The sequence below is a fragment of the Nymphalis io genome, chromosome 2, assembly GCF_905147045.1.
Source record: "Nymphalis io chromosome 2, ilAglIoxx1.1, whole genome shotgun sequence".
Classification (NCBI taxonomy): Eukaryota; Metazoa; Arthropoda; class Insecta; order Lepidoptera; family Nymphalidae; genus Nymphalis; species Nymphalis io.
The window spans coordinates 7,776,985-7,791,191 of record NC_065889.1 but is presented as its reverse complement, the minus strand read 5'-3'; the positions used below and the strand labels follow the sequence as shown (position 1 = coordinate 7,791,191).

Genomic DNA, 14,207 nt, shown 5'->3' with positions numbered 1-14,207 from the left:
GCAGTTGAGTTTAAGAAGCCACCTCTTGGACTCGACTACAACAAAATTAGCAGTTAGTCTGGACATAGAAAAAGCCTTTGATTGTGATTCCCAGGAAACAATGCAACTGGATCACCAATTTTGTCAGATCGTCCGATCTCATCATCATCAAGGTCATTTTCGACGATGCATGCTCTTACTTAAAATTCGTCAATTCTGGTGTTCCGTAAGGCTTTGTGTTATCACCTACTCTGCTTCTTCTGCATATTAATGACATGTGCAAATTAGCAATATTCAATGTTGGCAGACGACAGCACTGTAGACGGCCGCGCTAATATTTGTCGAGAACACGTCGTTGAGTATAAACTTGTATCTGAAATCACAAGTGCTTATTAACCGAAGTCTGAGATTGGTGTCCTTGGACCGTGGTAATCACTTTCCATCAGGTGAGCCTCCTGCTTGTTTGCCATTTTACATTAAAAAAGTTTCTTCCAGTAACAGTTTTTTTCATTATAAGTAGGCTCCTCACATCGCTATGTGACCAATGCCATAGTATGTTTGCATCCTTCACATTCGAGATTGTTAATTTTATTTGCACTTTCATCACAAGCAAATTTACGATAATATGCCGTGGCTCTGTATCGTAACTATCGCGCCCCGAATTGTGTATGTAAAATTAAAATATAGGAAATGTATATCATATTCTATATCGATATTATCTTCTATCGAAAGCGGAAAGCACTAGTATCGCTACATGAACAGTACGTACGGACTTATTGCCGATCACAGTTATGATCAATCTGCATTAACAAAAGATTAAAATAAACAATAATAATAAGCTCACTAATATATTTTGTATGATTAGTGAAAGAATCCGCAATCATAAGGTCGACTTTCGGTAGATTATTTGTTAGTCTACGTGAAAATACTGCTCTTATTTTAGCATAAAATAATATATTAATAATCGTTCTAATATTATTACAAGTGAAAGAACGTATTTGGGGCGTTAAATCACAAAGAGCGATAAAATAAATACGAAATTATCAACGCGCGTATCGTAAGAGTCGCCCGCAATAACGAATGGGCGAAATGACGTCACAGTCAAGCTCTGACGGAGCAGAAATTATACGAGCGCCCAAATTGATTTGCTTATAGAAAAAAAGTTTACATGATATAAATATATTTTTTCACACATGTTATTATAATCGTTTAAATATTATTTTAGTACAAAAAAGTAACATTTTTTTTAATTTACATCTTCCTAATTTTATTAAAACAATTTTTTTCCAAAGAGGATCTATATAATAAATTTTAGTTGAAACGAAAATAGTGCAAAAAAGGAAGTAGTCTATTTTGTTAATCTATCAAATTCATTGTTAAATTAAAATGATTGTATATTTATGCAAATGTGACGATTCTGATCAAAACTCTTACTTCAATGATGACGTATTTCCAAATACTTACCAAGTGTATGGTATGGTCGGGACAATTTTGGCTACTATTGTGTGTTGGATTCTCTATACGCAGGTACCTATTTTGCGCCCAAGAATTATTATTATTTGTTTTATAACTAGTGGCAGCAAACTGCGCAGTCCCGTGTGTGTGTACCACTCTCTAGTTCTTCTACCACCAAACACGATGCAAGGAGAGCCTTACATCGTCAATTTGCCAACATTAAGACCTAAGTTGTAAATACAACGATACACAGTTTTGATGTTTGACAGTGGCCGATACCCACAGATGGGCCTGCAGTGCCCTACCAGTTCAAATTGTCTTGATATTTGAACTTATTTGAATAATGTCTTTATCACAATTAATTTAAGATAATGACAAGAAGAAATCGATTATATAACAACAACTGCCATCATCAAGCCAGAATTATTAAAAATGTCTCAAGGCAAAGAAGATAAATTAAAAAAACAAATGAAAAACTTTCGAGGTATATAATATATTGAAAAGATTATTTAATTCACATTATAAAATATTTGTTACCCAAGCCATTAAACAAAAATAAAATTGATTTTAATTCATAAAAATATAAGTAAGATAATTTTTTTTATAATCTTAAGATACGAATCGTGCTAATATGTATTATTAAGATAAAAATTCTTGTCCTTTATCTTATTACAGTCTTGTAACAAATATTTATGTTCGTCATCAACTCGACCCCTCTTTAGTAAATAAACTAATATATATTGATATGGGAAAACTGGAACATTGTGGTGAAAGAAGAAACGCAGCTTCACTCTTTCTATTATTTTCATATCGACGAAGCAGTATTCCGCGGAACAACAGCTGCCAGGTGTCCTGCAATAAGCCAGATAACGTTAAAACGTTTTTATATACAATTAGCTAATCCGGCTTCGCACGGGTGGAATATGGGTCATGAAAAGTTTAATTCGTAATACATTATATATTATAAATATTTTGGTGTAAGCAATGCACACCAGTAAAACTCTCAGTTGGCGTGGCGTTTTCCGACATCGTTATCGTTATTTTATACATGTAAACCTTCCTCATGAATAAATCATTTTATTGATGAAAACTGTATGAAAATCCGCTTACTAATTTTTAAGTTTATTGCTTTCAGACAGAAAGACGGAGCTTGTTTTATAATATGTATTGATTTAAAATAGTCCAGACTTCTAACGGTTGAAATAAAAACATCTTTTCAAATCCATTGTGAATCATACAAGGCCTTTCAACAAATACAAAAAAAAAGCATAATCAAAATCGGTCCAGCCATTTAATAATTAAAACACTGGTTCAGAGTATATATGTAAATTTACCTTGGATCATACGTGACAGGTTTCGCTTTAAGAGTTTTGAATATCATTTGATAGTACTGTCTGTATTTTTTCTTCATTATAAGAACAATCTGCTTCCCTTCGAATGGAAACTTTGCGTGGTTCGTCTGCAACTCCAAATGCCAGTACACGGCTGCCTTTGCTACTTCCAAGCTTGTGTTGTCTATTTCCACTATTTTGGGTTGCCGCATCCATTCATACATATTTTCCTTTAACAAGATATAATTTTTAATACAAATAGGACAAAAAATCCTAGAAGAAAATAAGTATGTATTATAATAGGTATGACAAAATTAGAACGCATGATAATTATCCGATCATTCTTATGTAGGCTACTTCGTATCAAAAATGTCTCAATTTATTTAATGTTAGTCGAAGGTCGCAAATATGTAAGCAACGACTCATTCTAATGTTACTCTTGAAACGATTTTAATTATTGAACCGTGTTTTGAAAATGGATCTCATCATTGGTTTTTCTTTATCCCATTTATTCCGAGTCTTGAGGTTTTATATAAAAATGAGAACAACTATCCTTGGTAATGGTATTGCTTGTGGATCCCGCCACTATACGTATCGTTGAGGTGCTGAATACATTCAGTACATCAGGTGGCTATGCTTGTCACAAACCCACAATCGATTCTTGCAACGCCTATGGATCAAAATGAGATGGCGTGAAATCCCATTTTAAAATACAATTATTAATATATATATTACCTTTTTATGATATAAAGTTATTAACATCCTATAAAGGTTTGAAGTGCATGTTTGGAGCTTATTCCACCAAGCGGATACAAATCAGATTGGTGGATATATATGACATATTAATTATAGATACTATTATATATGTTCATATTATATGAATTTCATCAAAATCGGTTCAATGGTAAGATATTAAGTATATATATAGTTAGTGACTTTTTTATTCAGTTCGCATCAAACCTTAGGTTCGTTAGGTACCACCCACTCAACATATGTTCCACCGTCAAACAGCAATACATAGTATTGTGTTCCCGGTTTGAAGGGTGAGTAAGCCAGTGTATATACAGGCAAAAGTGAAACAACACCTTAGTTCCCAAGGGTGGTGGGCGATGGCGCATTGAAGATGTGACATACATTGCAATGCCAATGTCTATGGGCAGTGGTGATATCGTAACCCGATATTAATTGACCAATAAAATACTACCTGTAGGAATTTTTTGCATCGAAAACTATCATATATGAAACTTATATGAAGTAACCATTTCCCTGTAGCGAGCGAACAGACCATCATCCCAGTAAATGTATCATTTGGCAACACTGAAATAAAATGTGTTGACAGCATCTCCATTTTTGTATTTTCTGCAACAACTCCTCCCAATTCGTTTATCATAGCCACGATTCTATCACGATCCTAAAAAAACATGGAAATCATATAAACTGCGCTAAAAAAGTTTAAGATGCTGGATTGGCAAGAATACAGAACTAACATAAACGAGAGTACATCTCACATTTGCTATTTGCAGACGGCATTGTCGTCATGGCGAAAACGCTACAAGACCTGCAGGTCTGCATTCGTGTCCGAAGCAACGAATGCTGGACAGCCCAGCTGATGCTTCTCAATGCATCAGTTTCCAATTAAACATGTAGAAAACAAAGATCATGTTATACAAGAGTCAGCTCTGATATAACATGATCTTTGTTTTACTATCTCTGTACCTCTGGAAGTTGTGAATGTACCTCTCAAGATTAGGATACCAAGTCATTCAAGAATATTAATTTCGAGCAAACAAATAAGTAAAAAAAAACTTCGAGAACAAGGTTCACATAAGAATTTTTACAATTTCCATTTTTTAACATTGACATAACATTTATATTAACATGTTAACATTTGAACGTTTCGGCTTGATAGGGTGTTTATCAAACACCTTATATTTACAACAGTGAAGGGAGATTCGGGTGCAATTTAAAATGATGTCGGGCAACAATAAAGTTTCCCACATCTGTCAAATTTCTTCATTCTAATTTCGACCTCATATAAAACAGACGAGTTCAATATCAATTGGGATACATTTGACAGATTCGGGAAGCTCGATGCTAGGCCATTGTACATGGGTAACAACATAATTAATATTTTTGAGTTCTTTTTATACAGGGTTGAGTTATAACGCCCAGCGTCATAACACGGGCGCAGGATCATTGAAATTGCCGAGGCCGGCCGCCGGCACCCCTAACACCGCTGCGCCCGTGTGCACCACACACCCTGCACTATAGGTAAAGACGCCTCTGCATATACATTATAATAATAATATATCCTGGGACATTTTTCACACAGGGCCATCTGATCCCAAATTAATCTTGTACAGAGCTTGTACTATCGAAACCAGACAACTGATATACTACATATACTATTTTTCTTTTGTAAATACATACTTATATAGATAGTTACACCCAGACTTAGGGCAAACAGACATGTTCATGCACATAAATATCTGTCCTGGGTGGGAATCGAACCCACAACCTCCGGCGTGAAAGGCAAGCATCAACCAATCACGCCAACCGGCTCGTCAAATAGCTCCTCATTATGTCTTACAAATTAAAATGGTAAATGAATGGTTTACCAAAAATATCTCCGTTATACTTTTTATAGTTTTTTTTTTCTTAAGGATGTATTGTATATTTACATTGTCAAATGACAGAAAAAGTGTAAAAGAGAGAGAAGAGTTAGAAACTGTGTCCTTACATGTATTTGTTCAGAGAGCATGAAGATCTTTTTGTCACATGCACATATTAAATTTTGTTTCATTTTCCACGAATCTTCAGATGTTCCACTTGGAGATGCATAGTCACTATCTATGACAAATACATTAAAAAAAACACAATTAAAAACTATTATTAATTTTCATCGTTTTATATAGCATCTTATTATACTAATCACTTAGCCAAGCAGCAGGACATTTGCAGCGTCAAAAGCGTGTGTGGGAAACAACAGAGCGTCAACGCCTCGTATTGAGAATGAGTGTATAACTATAATACTTCATAATTATATTACCTGATATCTCTTCTGGAAGACATGCTTGAATTTTGCTTGTCACTTGAGTTTTTGAATTTATTGGACTATAATTAGTGACCTTTTTCTTCAGCTTGTAGTTTTGTATATACTTCTTAAATGGTAGATACACTGATGTCTTTGCTTTACCATTTTCAATGAATTTGCGGAAGCTTACCTTTTTAGGAGTACTTTGCCGACTGAAAGACCTTAGGAAAGGAATATATTTACAATAAATCGTTAATTCTTTTTTAATATAAACTCTTGAAGATAATAAATATTATTTACAGTGAATAAAAAGAAGGTTAAGTTGAAGAAAAACAAGAAAAAAACAAAACACCCCACGAAACAGATTTAACAGTTTTAATATTTACTTAAGCAGTTGGTTAGTGCATTCCCATAAAGCGCTGATGTAGGTCCCTGGCATGCCTAAATTTTGTGTCACTCACTCATTTCCCAATTTGGAAAAGAAATTTTTTATGGGACTGTTAGATATTGGCGTTGGTTTCTGTTCAATTTTTTGACATTCTATCTCTTGGTAGATGTCTTCAACGGACCAACCTATTTGTCGACGAACAGCTTTAGGCTTTCTGGTTTTTACAATCATTGGAGCAAAATCAACACAGTCTGTGCCAGCATCGCTCAATGTATCATCCACTTTGAAATGAAGTATTTTCAAGTGCTCTAAATATCCAAATTTATTAGAGAACATCTCATGACAGACAGGACAAACAAAATGATGAAGTTTAACATTATTTGTGCATTTGTTTAAATGGTTCACATAATTCCCATATTGGTCATACTTTTCATCGCAGAGTACACAAGAAACATTAACATATTCCGGAAAGTTTGTTATGGGTGATGGTGATGTAGATAGTGAAGTTTTTGTTGGTGTAACATCTGCAGCTACAAGAGTTTCATTGCTGCTTGAATTTTGAAACTGATTGTGCTCAATGGTGCATGTAACATGGCAGGTGTGTGCACCGTAATTGTTATAGGACTGACTGCAATAAACACATTTAATAGAGTCTATGTCACTATCAGTTTCATCACTAGTCTCATAGCAAGGACTCAATTGTCTCTCAGCCCTTCCCGCTTTCAATAAATTTTCATTATTTTCTTCTTTTATGTACTCAGTGTGCATGTGAAGCTCTTGATTGTATAGGTCATTATAATCGGAAACAGCAGGTTTATCGATTTGCATATCTGTAGATTTAAGATGTAATTAAATAATTATAACATGTAGTTATTATGACTAATATTATGATTTAAAAAAAGGTTTTTACCAGGAAACTTTCGCATTAAATCGTCAATTCTTTCACACTGAAGTTTAAACAAGTAGGCAGTGCTTAAGTTTTCAATGCAAGATGTACAAACACGGTCTGATAAACCATCACCCTCATGAATCTAAAATTATTATTTCATCATTAACAATTACTATTTTTAAGTAACGGAGGCGATAAATGCTTGAAGTATACGATATGACATTTATAATTATTATTAACAGTTATTAGTAAGTACCTAATTAATAAATACCACGAAATAGTGATAATTTTTAACAAAAATTATAATATTGTTTGAAAGTATTCAAAATACTGGCTATTGTATAAGGAGATAACTAGATTTACCTGAACATTAGCAAAAGACATAACCATTTCCGATAATCGAATCGTATCATCTTTCTCAAATATCGAACAAAAATCTCCGATTTTTAAACACAGCCTACATTTATGAAATAGATTATTTATTTCCATTTTCACTTATTTACGGCACAACGTGCATCACGCGATCATATTAATCAAGTAGCATTTTTCTACTTGCTGTTGTTACAACATTTAAAACTTGTTTTTCAACATTTTGAAATTCGAAGTGCAACGAACGAAGTGACATGACATTGATTTTATTAAGTACATAGGTTGTCAGACTTAAATAATATCGTCATGATCGTAGTGTCGGTATTCCAAAAAAATCAGAAATCACTTTTTGCTATATTTGTATTCTAAGCATCTGAAATATTATTACATCATAAAAACATTACAGTAGTTTTTAAATTACTCAGCCGGTAAACTGGCGGATTTGAAAACCACTCATAGAAAAATGACGTTTGTATATGTGTATCTTTGTACGATGCGCGGGAGTTCCCTACCGACCTCTCCATACCCCGGCAGATCTGCGCAAGCGTCGTTGTTCGTTGTAATAACAGAATATATCAGCTAATTTAAAAAACTTTTAAATTCGATTTTTAAAATGTGTTAAAGGTTGTTTTATTTCTTGTATATTTTTATAACTTACGTTAAATAAACCTACCATAATGTAAATAGGTAAGTAATAGTTACGCTTAAATAATTTATTTTACTTACTTCATGTCACTATTTTAATTTATACAAAATTTTGCCAAGTACAAAGTAAATAAAAAAGCCAAGATGGCCCAGTGGTTAGAACGCGTGAATCTTAACCGATGATCGTGGGTTCAAACCCGGGCAAGCATCAATGAATTTTCATGTGCTTAATTTGTGCTTATAATTCATCTTGTGCTTGACGGTGAAGGAAAACATCGTGAGGAAACCTGCATGTGTCTAATTTCACTGAAATTCTGCCACATGTGTATTCTACCGACCCGCATTGGAGCAGCGTGGTGGAATAAGCTCTATACCTTTTCCTCAAAAAGGGAGAGGAGGCCTTAGCCCAGCAGTGGGACATGAACAGGCTGCTACTGTTATACATATTTTCATGTATCAAATTTTTAAAGAGTGGTAATTTTTATTTTTTGAAAGAATCATTCACAAATTGGCAATCTGATGGTAAGTTGCTACTGTCTTCAGACATTGACAGAAGGAAACGTAAAAATGTTATTCTCGAGATCTAAGATGTTATTTCACTGGCTAAAAAACGCTTCAAACTGGAACACGGCAATGCAGACTTGATTTTCTGCGGTAGAATTATTTATGAGTGGGTACCCTTAGCCCTAAAGTAAGGATCAAAAATATATAAAAGAAACATTAAGTTGAATTAAAAAAAAATCTTTGATGTCCTTTAGATCGATTTTAGTAGCGCCGGCCACTCTAAATGGATAATAACTAGAAAATCTATATGAACGTAAATAATATAATTTGCCTTAATTGAAACACGGTTGAATAAATTATTTATATTTAAAAGTAACTGTTTCACGAGTGTAACATTGACTACTTACTATGTCCAGGCTGCCACTCACAATATTTTGTCGGAAATACTTAGTAATTATTACAGTATATTTTCCCTTTTGGCAACCATTTGGGGAAACACGCCTCCATATTTTGCCCACCCCATTCGTAGCAATACGTCGCTCGCTTCACGTCTCTTTTCCTCATTTTTCGAAGTGGTAGCGCAACTAAGAAATAACGGTCGTTCAGCGGTGCACACCCCCACCATACCTACGCTGTTTGAGGTCGAGTTCTCTAACATCCGAGGACTCCACGCTAACCTCAACGCTGTCCACCACCATCTCGAGATAGCACGGCCAGCAATGTTGTTTCTCACGGAGACGCAAATACTCCGCCCTGCCGACACCAGCTACCTTAACTATCCCGGCTACATGCTTGAAGAATCTTTCAAAGCGAAAGCCGGAGTATGCTTGTTCGTCAGGGCGGATGTTTGTTGTCACCGATTGCGCTGCTTGGAGGACCCCTCCGTGGTGGAATAAGCTCCTAACCTTCTCCTCAAAAAAGGAGAGGAGGCTTTAGCCCAGCAGTAGGACATTCACAGGCTGTTACTGTACTGTACAAAATAAGAACGTCGATTATGATGATGCGACAGTCTTCTACGGAACATTTTAATTAATTTGTGTTTATTTATTTACCTTATAAAATTTAGTTGCCTAATAGAAAATTTAATAGTTGTATCTATCGCATATTTAAAGAGATATTAATTTTCAACATGACAGTAACTATACTACGTTTTTATATGAACTTGCTACTGACTCGTGATCACAACCGACGATATTCTACGCATGCTCTCTGATATTTTAGTCTTATGTGCCAATATCACTTTATTCTTGGTGATCAATTTAACTTCCTACTTTTATCGTTTGAATAACTTTTTTTTCAATCTACATATACATACATATATATTTAAATAAGCCATTTTAAATATTAATTGTTGTTTAAATGCTAAAACAGTGAATTTATACTTTTTATTATTATATCTGCACTTATTTGTGGCTTTAGTGGCTTAGCTTACCAATAGTAGTTGATCCGAAATTTTGAATCTTATATTCCTAATAGTAAAAATTAAGTTTTGACATTATTTTAGATGCTTTTTTTATAAAAATTATAAAACCTTTTCCAGATACACCATAACTGTCAAGTTTGTTTCGCTACTCAAGTAGCACCAAAACACCAAAACTGGTTACGATATAAGGGACAAAAGATTTGTTAATTCTATCTCTGTCTAAACCATTTGTAACGTAATTTTCGTTCTCTTTCTTGTGTAAGTGAGAAGGAAATTGTCATTGCGTCTATTAGTTTCTCTGTTTACGGTTTCAATCGCGGTTTCACGGTTCCTAGATCTATTAATTTTACTGTCTACGGATAAATTCTTTATACTTGACATTGACACTGACAGAATATTTTACGCTCTATTGTAAATTGTAATAGCGCAGATATACGCTAAACAATAAGAGACAATTAAAAGTATTTAACGAATATAATAATATGTTTAAACCCGAGCTTCGTGTTGATGAATACATTTACAAGAAGTCATTTCCAAAGTTTACAAAACCTAAAATCATAGGATATATTAATTTTGAGAACCTTAAATATGCACGTAATATTTGTGAAGAAAAAGTCAATTTTGATTTAAATTTGCACCTTGATAAAGTTAAACGAAAACCTGCTAACCTAGATGTTAAGTTGACAGAATTACTTAAATTTTTACTTGAGCATGAAGCAAGGTTAAATTTTCCGATACAAGATAAATTAAATGATGCTAAGTTCTTCTGTTATCGAGGATTGATGACTTGCGTGGCATCTACTCCATATGAAAAGAAGGAACCATGGGAAATTGTTGCTATATTACACAAAGGGAATATATATTTATGTGCGAGAGACACTCCTGATAAAACAAAACGAAAAAAGGAGATGTCAGAAAGAGATAAACAATTTACTTCATGGGGTTTCAAGTTCGAACAGTATATTCTTTCTGGTTAGCGTTTTATTGTATTATCGGATTCAGACAAATGCTAAATTAGTCTAATTAACGTTGATCAGTGATTCAGAAGTTGGATATAACTTTTTAAGTTTGCGTTTAATATATTATTTTAATAATTAATATTATACATACAAGAGTTGAGGTGGGTCAGTGGTCAGAATATGAGAATTGCAACTGACGAGAATGTTGAGGATTTGAATAACAATGGCACCACTTAATTTTAATATGTTCAATAATCATGTGTTCAGCTAAATTTTCTACATATTTATCTTTTAGATAAGCCTGACACATTACCAAATCCAGATGTACCAGTGGATGAGGCAGAAGAGTTTTCATTAGTAATGACCACTAATTTAAATGGACATAAAATTGTCTATGGTGCAGAAATGGATGGTATAAGATGTGACAAAGAACCAGTGTCAACTCCACCAAATACAGATGATCCTGAAACAATAATACAATATTTATCTTCCCAGGAATTTATTGAACTCAAAACAAACAGGCATATAGAACATTTAAAACAAGATAAAAATTTCAAGTAACTACGGGATATTAATAAATCAGCTTAATTTTATATTTTGAATTCTGTTTTATAATAATAATATAATATAAATTTATTGTTCTCATTGTTGCAAGGATTAAACTCGAAATTAAATAACATTATGAATGTAAAGAAATTATGTAACAATAAAAACAAAATAAATGACATGTTGTATATGAGGCAGCGCTGAATTCAGCCTGCTTCTGATCTGTGTACAATACAAAACAGCCCTAATTTGTTTAAAACAGAAACAATAATAACAGAAGAAAAAGTAACTAAAAATATAAAAAGTATTAAATTTAAAATACATGCACAGACAAAAATTATATTCAAGTTGTTTAGTTTAAAGAAACTATAGATAAATATAATAATATAATGTATATATTATATAAAGTATATCAGTTTATTTTTGAAGTAGAGTTAATATATTTAAAAAAATACCATTACAAATGAAATTTGTTTGTAACTTTTACCTATTTTCAGGACATTTAAAACCAAAAAGTGGTGGTTGCAGTCATTTCTTGTTGGAATTAATACAATACTTTGTGGATTCAGAAATGATAATGGACTTGTAGAAGAATTAAAATTATACAATGTTAAAGACTTGCCCAAAATTTCAAAGGTGTTATCAATATATATACATAATATAACAAAAGTTTCTATATTGAAAACCTGAGGTTCTGATAGGACAAATATGGTCTCTCTTAATTGATATATTATTTTACCCTATTTGGTTATGTCAAAAATTACCTTACACCAATTCTACTGGCATTGACAATTTAAACACTTAAGATTTGCATCATAAATTGCGTGCAGTTTCAATTGCATCCAAATAGGACACAATCAAAAATGCACACAAATTACTGCACAATTAGTGGTTTTTCCAACATTGTATTTTTTAAGTTATTTACTTTGCAGGAAATAGAATTAGAGCTTAAGACCTGTTTGTTTTTAAATCAACTGAATTTTTTTTTTCAGAAATTTTGGGATCCAAATGTGTGCTTTAATTTTTTAGACACATTTTTTACATTTGTCAAAAGATCTTTAGCTCGAGAAATAAAAAGAAAATATGGAGAAAAATATTTAAATAACATACAGAAGCTACCATTACTAAGTTTACTGTTCAATTGGCAGCCTTATACAGCTGTCCAAGTATTAGATCATTATTGTCATGACGATGATCCTATACTACTTGAATGGTTTATACATAATTTTGGAAAATCAAGGAATGAATAAAATGTTTAATAAATATAAATTATAATTATTTACTCTTAATATTTTTAATAAAGTATTCATATTGTCTTTCTTCTTTTTTCATATTAATTCAATGTAAGCACTACTAACAGATTTAATTAATGGTTTTAAGTTTACTCCCTTTAACGCGATTTTAAGACTTCCGCTAATATCAAACAACACGAGCAATTTCAAAATAAACAGTACCCTTCCGTAAAAAATATTTTATTTGTAATGTTCTTTTTTATTACAAACTTTAGCATAATGTATTAGGGAATATAATTTATTATAAAGAAAAATAAGAAGGAACGCGGAATTCGAGGTATATTTTATTAAATATCGAAACAAAACTGACTTTTGTGGCGTCATTGTTTCCGTTGAGCGACTATATTTGAAAGCAAAATTAAAGATAATTAAAAGCAAAATTAAAGATAATTAAAAGCAAAATTAAAGATAATTAAAAGCAAAATTAAAGATAATTAAAAGCAAAATTAAAGATAATTAAAAGCAAAATTAAAGATAATTAAAAGCAAAATTAAAGATAATTAAAAGCAAAATTAAAGATAATTAAAAGCAAAATTAAAGATAATTAAAAGCAAAATTAAAGATAATTAAAAGCAAAATTAAAGATAATTAAAAGCAAAATTAAAATTAAAGATATAAAGATAAGTATAAAACTCATGTCTTTTTTAAATTTAACTAAACTAGTAATCCGTATTATCACTTGATAAATCAAAGAAAATAGCCGTAGCTTTAAGGATTTACACAAAATAAGTGTGTTTTATTCAGTTTTGTGACTTTGTTGCTAATTATGGCCGCACGGAATTTAATCGTAAAAACTCGTAGATTTTATAGATTTAACTTCAGAACTTTGAAAAGACACCGTGACAAAATGGAAGTCTTAAAAGAAAAGATTGTATTCACATTATTTCAAAATTGCCTTAATGTGTAGCTATTATGACATACATTTTGCTTTCCGACCTAGAAGCGAAACATTAAATATATGGCATATAATGCCCGTTGATAATTTTTTTATAAGGTCAATTCGGGGAAGACCTTCGGGCGGGTAAGGCCGTACAGTAAGGAATACGATTAATTCTTAATAGCTACGTACATAGCAGCATGATGTACGAAAACGGTTTCCTGTTCTAATATATATAAATTTAAGTACATGGCGTTAATTAAAACACAGAGAGAAAAAACTTCATTCGAAATTTAGTTTGTCAGTTAACTTTCATCAAGACGATACCACATTGTTAAAAAAAAAATACGCCGTGTGTTTTTGTGTGATGTTATTTGGATCTGTGTAGGTTAGTACATTAGTTTACAATTTCTTTATCTAATAATTATCTCAAAGTTGAAAAAAAAATTATGATCAATAAACTAAGATTTTAATAAAGTATGCCGCTCGTCGCCGAAGTGACCTTACTTTTATTTT

The 14,207-nt window shown here is 32.3% G+C and overlaps 2 protein-coding genes and 1 long non-coding RNA gene across 3 annotated transcripts; 2 read left to right on the top strand and 1 right to left on the bottom strand.

Annotated features, from left to right (window-relative positions):
* Positions 1 to 1,350: 1,350 nt before the first annotated feature.
* On the top strand, positions 1,351 to 2,226 carry LOC126778946 (uncharacterized). Its single transcript, XR_007670253.1, has 3 exons — positions 1,351 to 1,506; positions 1,803 to 1,918; positions 2,110 to 2,226. It is a non-coding gene; the product is annotated as an uncharacterized LOC126778946 (long non-coding RNA).
* LOC126778583 (uncharacterized) lies at positions 1,971 to 7,697 on the bottom strand. Its single transcript, XM_050502262.1, has 8 exons — positions 7,440 to 7,697; positions 7,098 to 7,218; positions 6,261 to 7,017; positions 5,815 to 6,020; positions 5,506 to 5,615; positions 3,970 to 4,176; positions 2,769 to 2,995; positions 1,971 to 2,286 (listed from the first exon to the last, which is right to left on the bottom strand). The coding sequence occupies exons 1-8, from the start codon at positions 7,563 to 7,565 to the stop codon at positions 2,061 to 2,063; spliced, it is 1,980 nt and encodes a 659-aa protein (XP_050358219.1). The 5' UTR covers positions 7,566 to 7,697; the 3' UTR covers positions 1,971 to 2,060.
* A 2,730-nt stretch (positions 7,698 to 10,427) lies between these two features.
* LOC126778776 (decapping nuclease DXO homolog) lies at positions 10,428 to 12,838 on the top strand. Its single transcript, XM_050502420.1, has 4 exons — positions 10,428 to 10,989; positions 11,272 to 11,533; positions 12,020 to 12,158; positions 12,515 to 12,838. The coding sequence occupies exons 1-4, from the start codon at positions 10,500 to 10,502 to the stop codon at positions 12,770 to 12,772; spliced, it is 1,149 nt and encodes a 382-aa protein (XP_050358377.1). The 5' UTR covers positions 10,428 to 10,499; the 3' UTR covers positions 12,773 to 12,838.
* The last annotated feature ends 1,369 nt before the right edge of the window (positions 12,839 to 14,207 follow it).

Coding starts and splice junctions, on each gene's coding strand:
- LOC126778776 (XM_050502420.1), top strand. CDS start 10,500: ATGTTTAAACCCGAGCTTCGTGTTGATGAATACATTTACAAGAAGTCA. Junction 10,990..11,271: donor CGAACAGTATATTCTTTCTG/GTTAGCGTTTTA, acceptor TTTATCTTTTAG/ATAAGCCTGACACATTACCA. Junction 11,534..12,019: donor AAACAAGATAAAAATTTCAA/GTAACTACGGGA, acceptor ACCTATTTTCAG/GACATTTAAAACCAAAAAGT.
- LOC126778583 (XM_050502262.1), bottom strand. CDS start 7,565: ATGGAAATAAATAATCTATTTCATAAATGTAGGCTGTGTTTAAAAATC. Junction 4,177..5,505: donor TGCTCTCTGAACAAATACAT/GTAAGGACACAG, acceptor ATGTTTTTTTAG/GATCGTGATAGAATCGTGGC. Junction 2,287..2,768: donor CCTGTCACGTATGATCCAAG/GTAAATTTACAT, acceptor GGCTTATTGCAG/GACACCTGGCAGCTGTTGTT.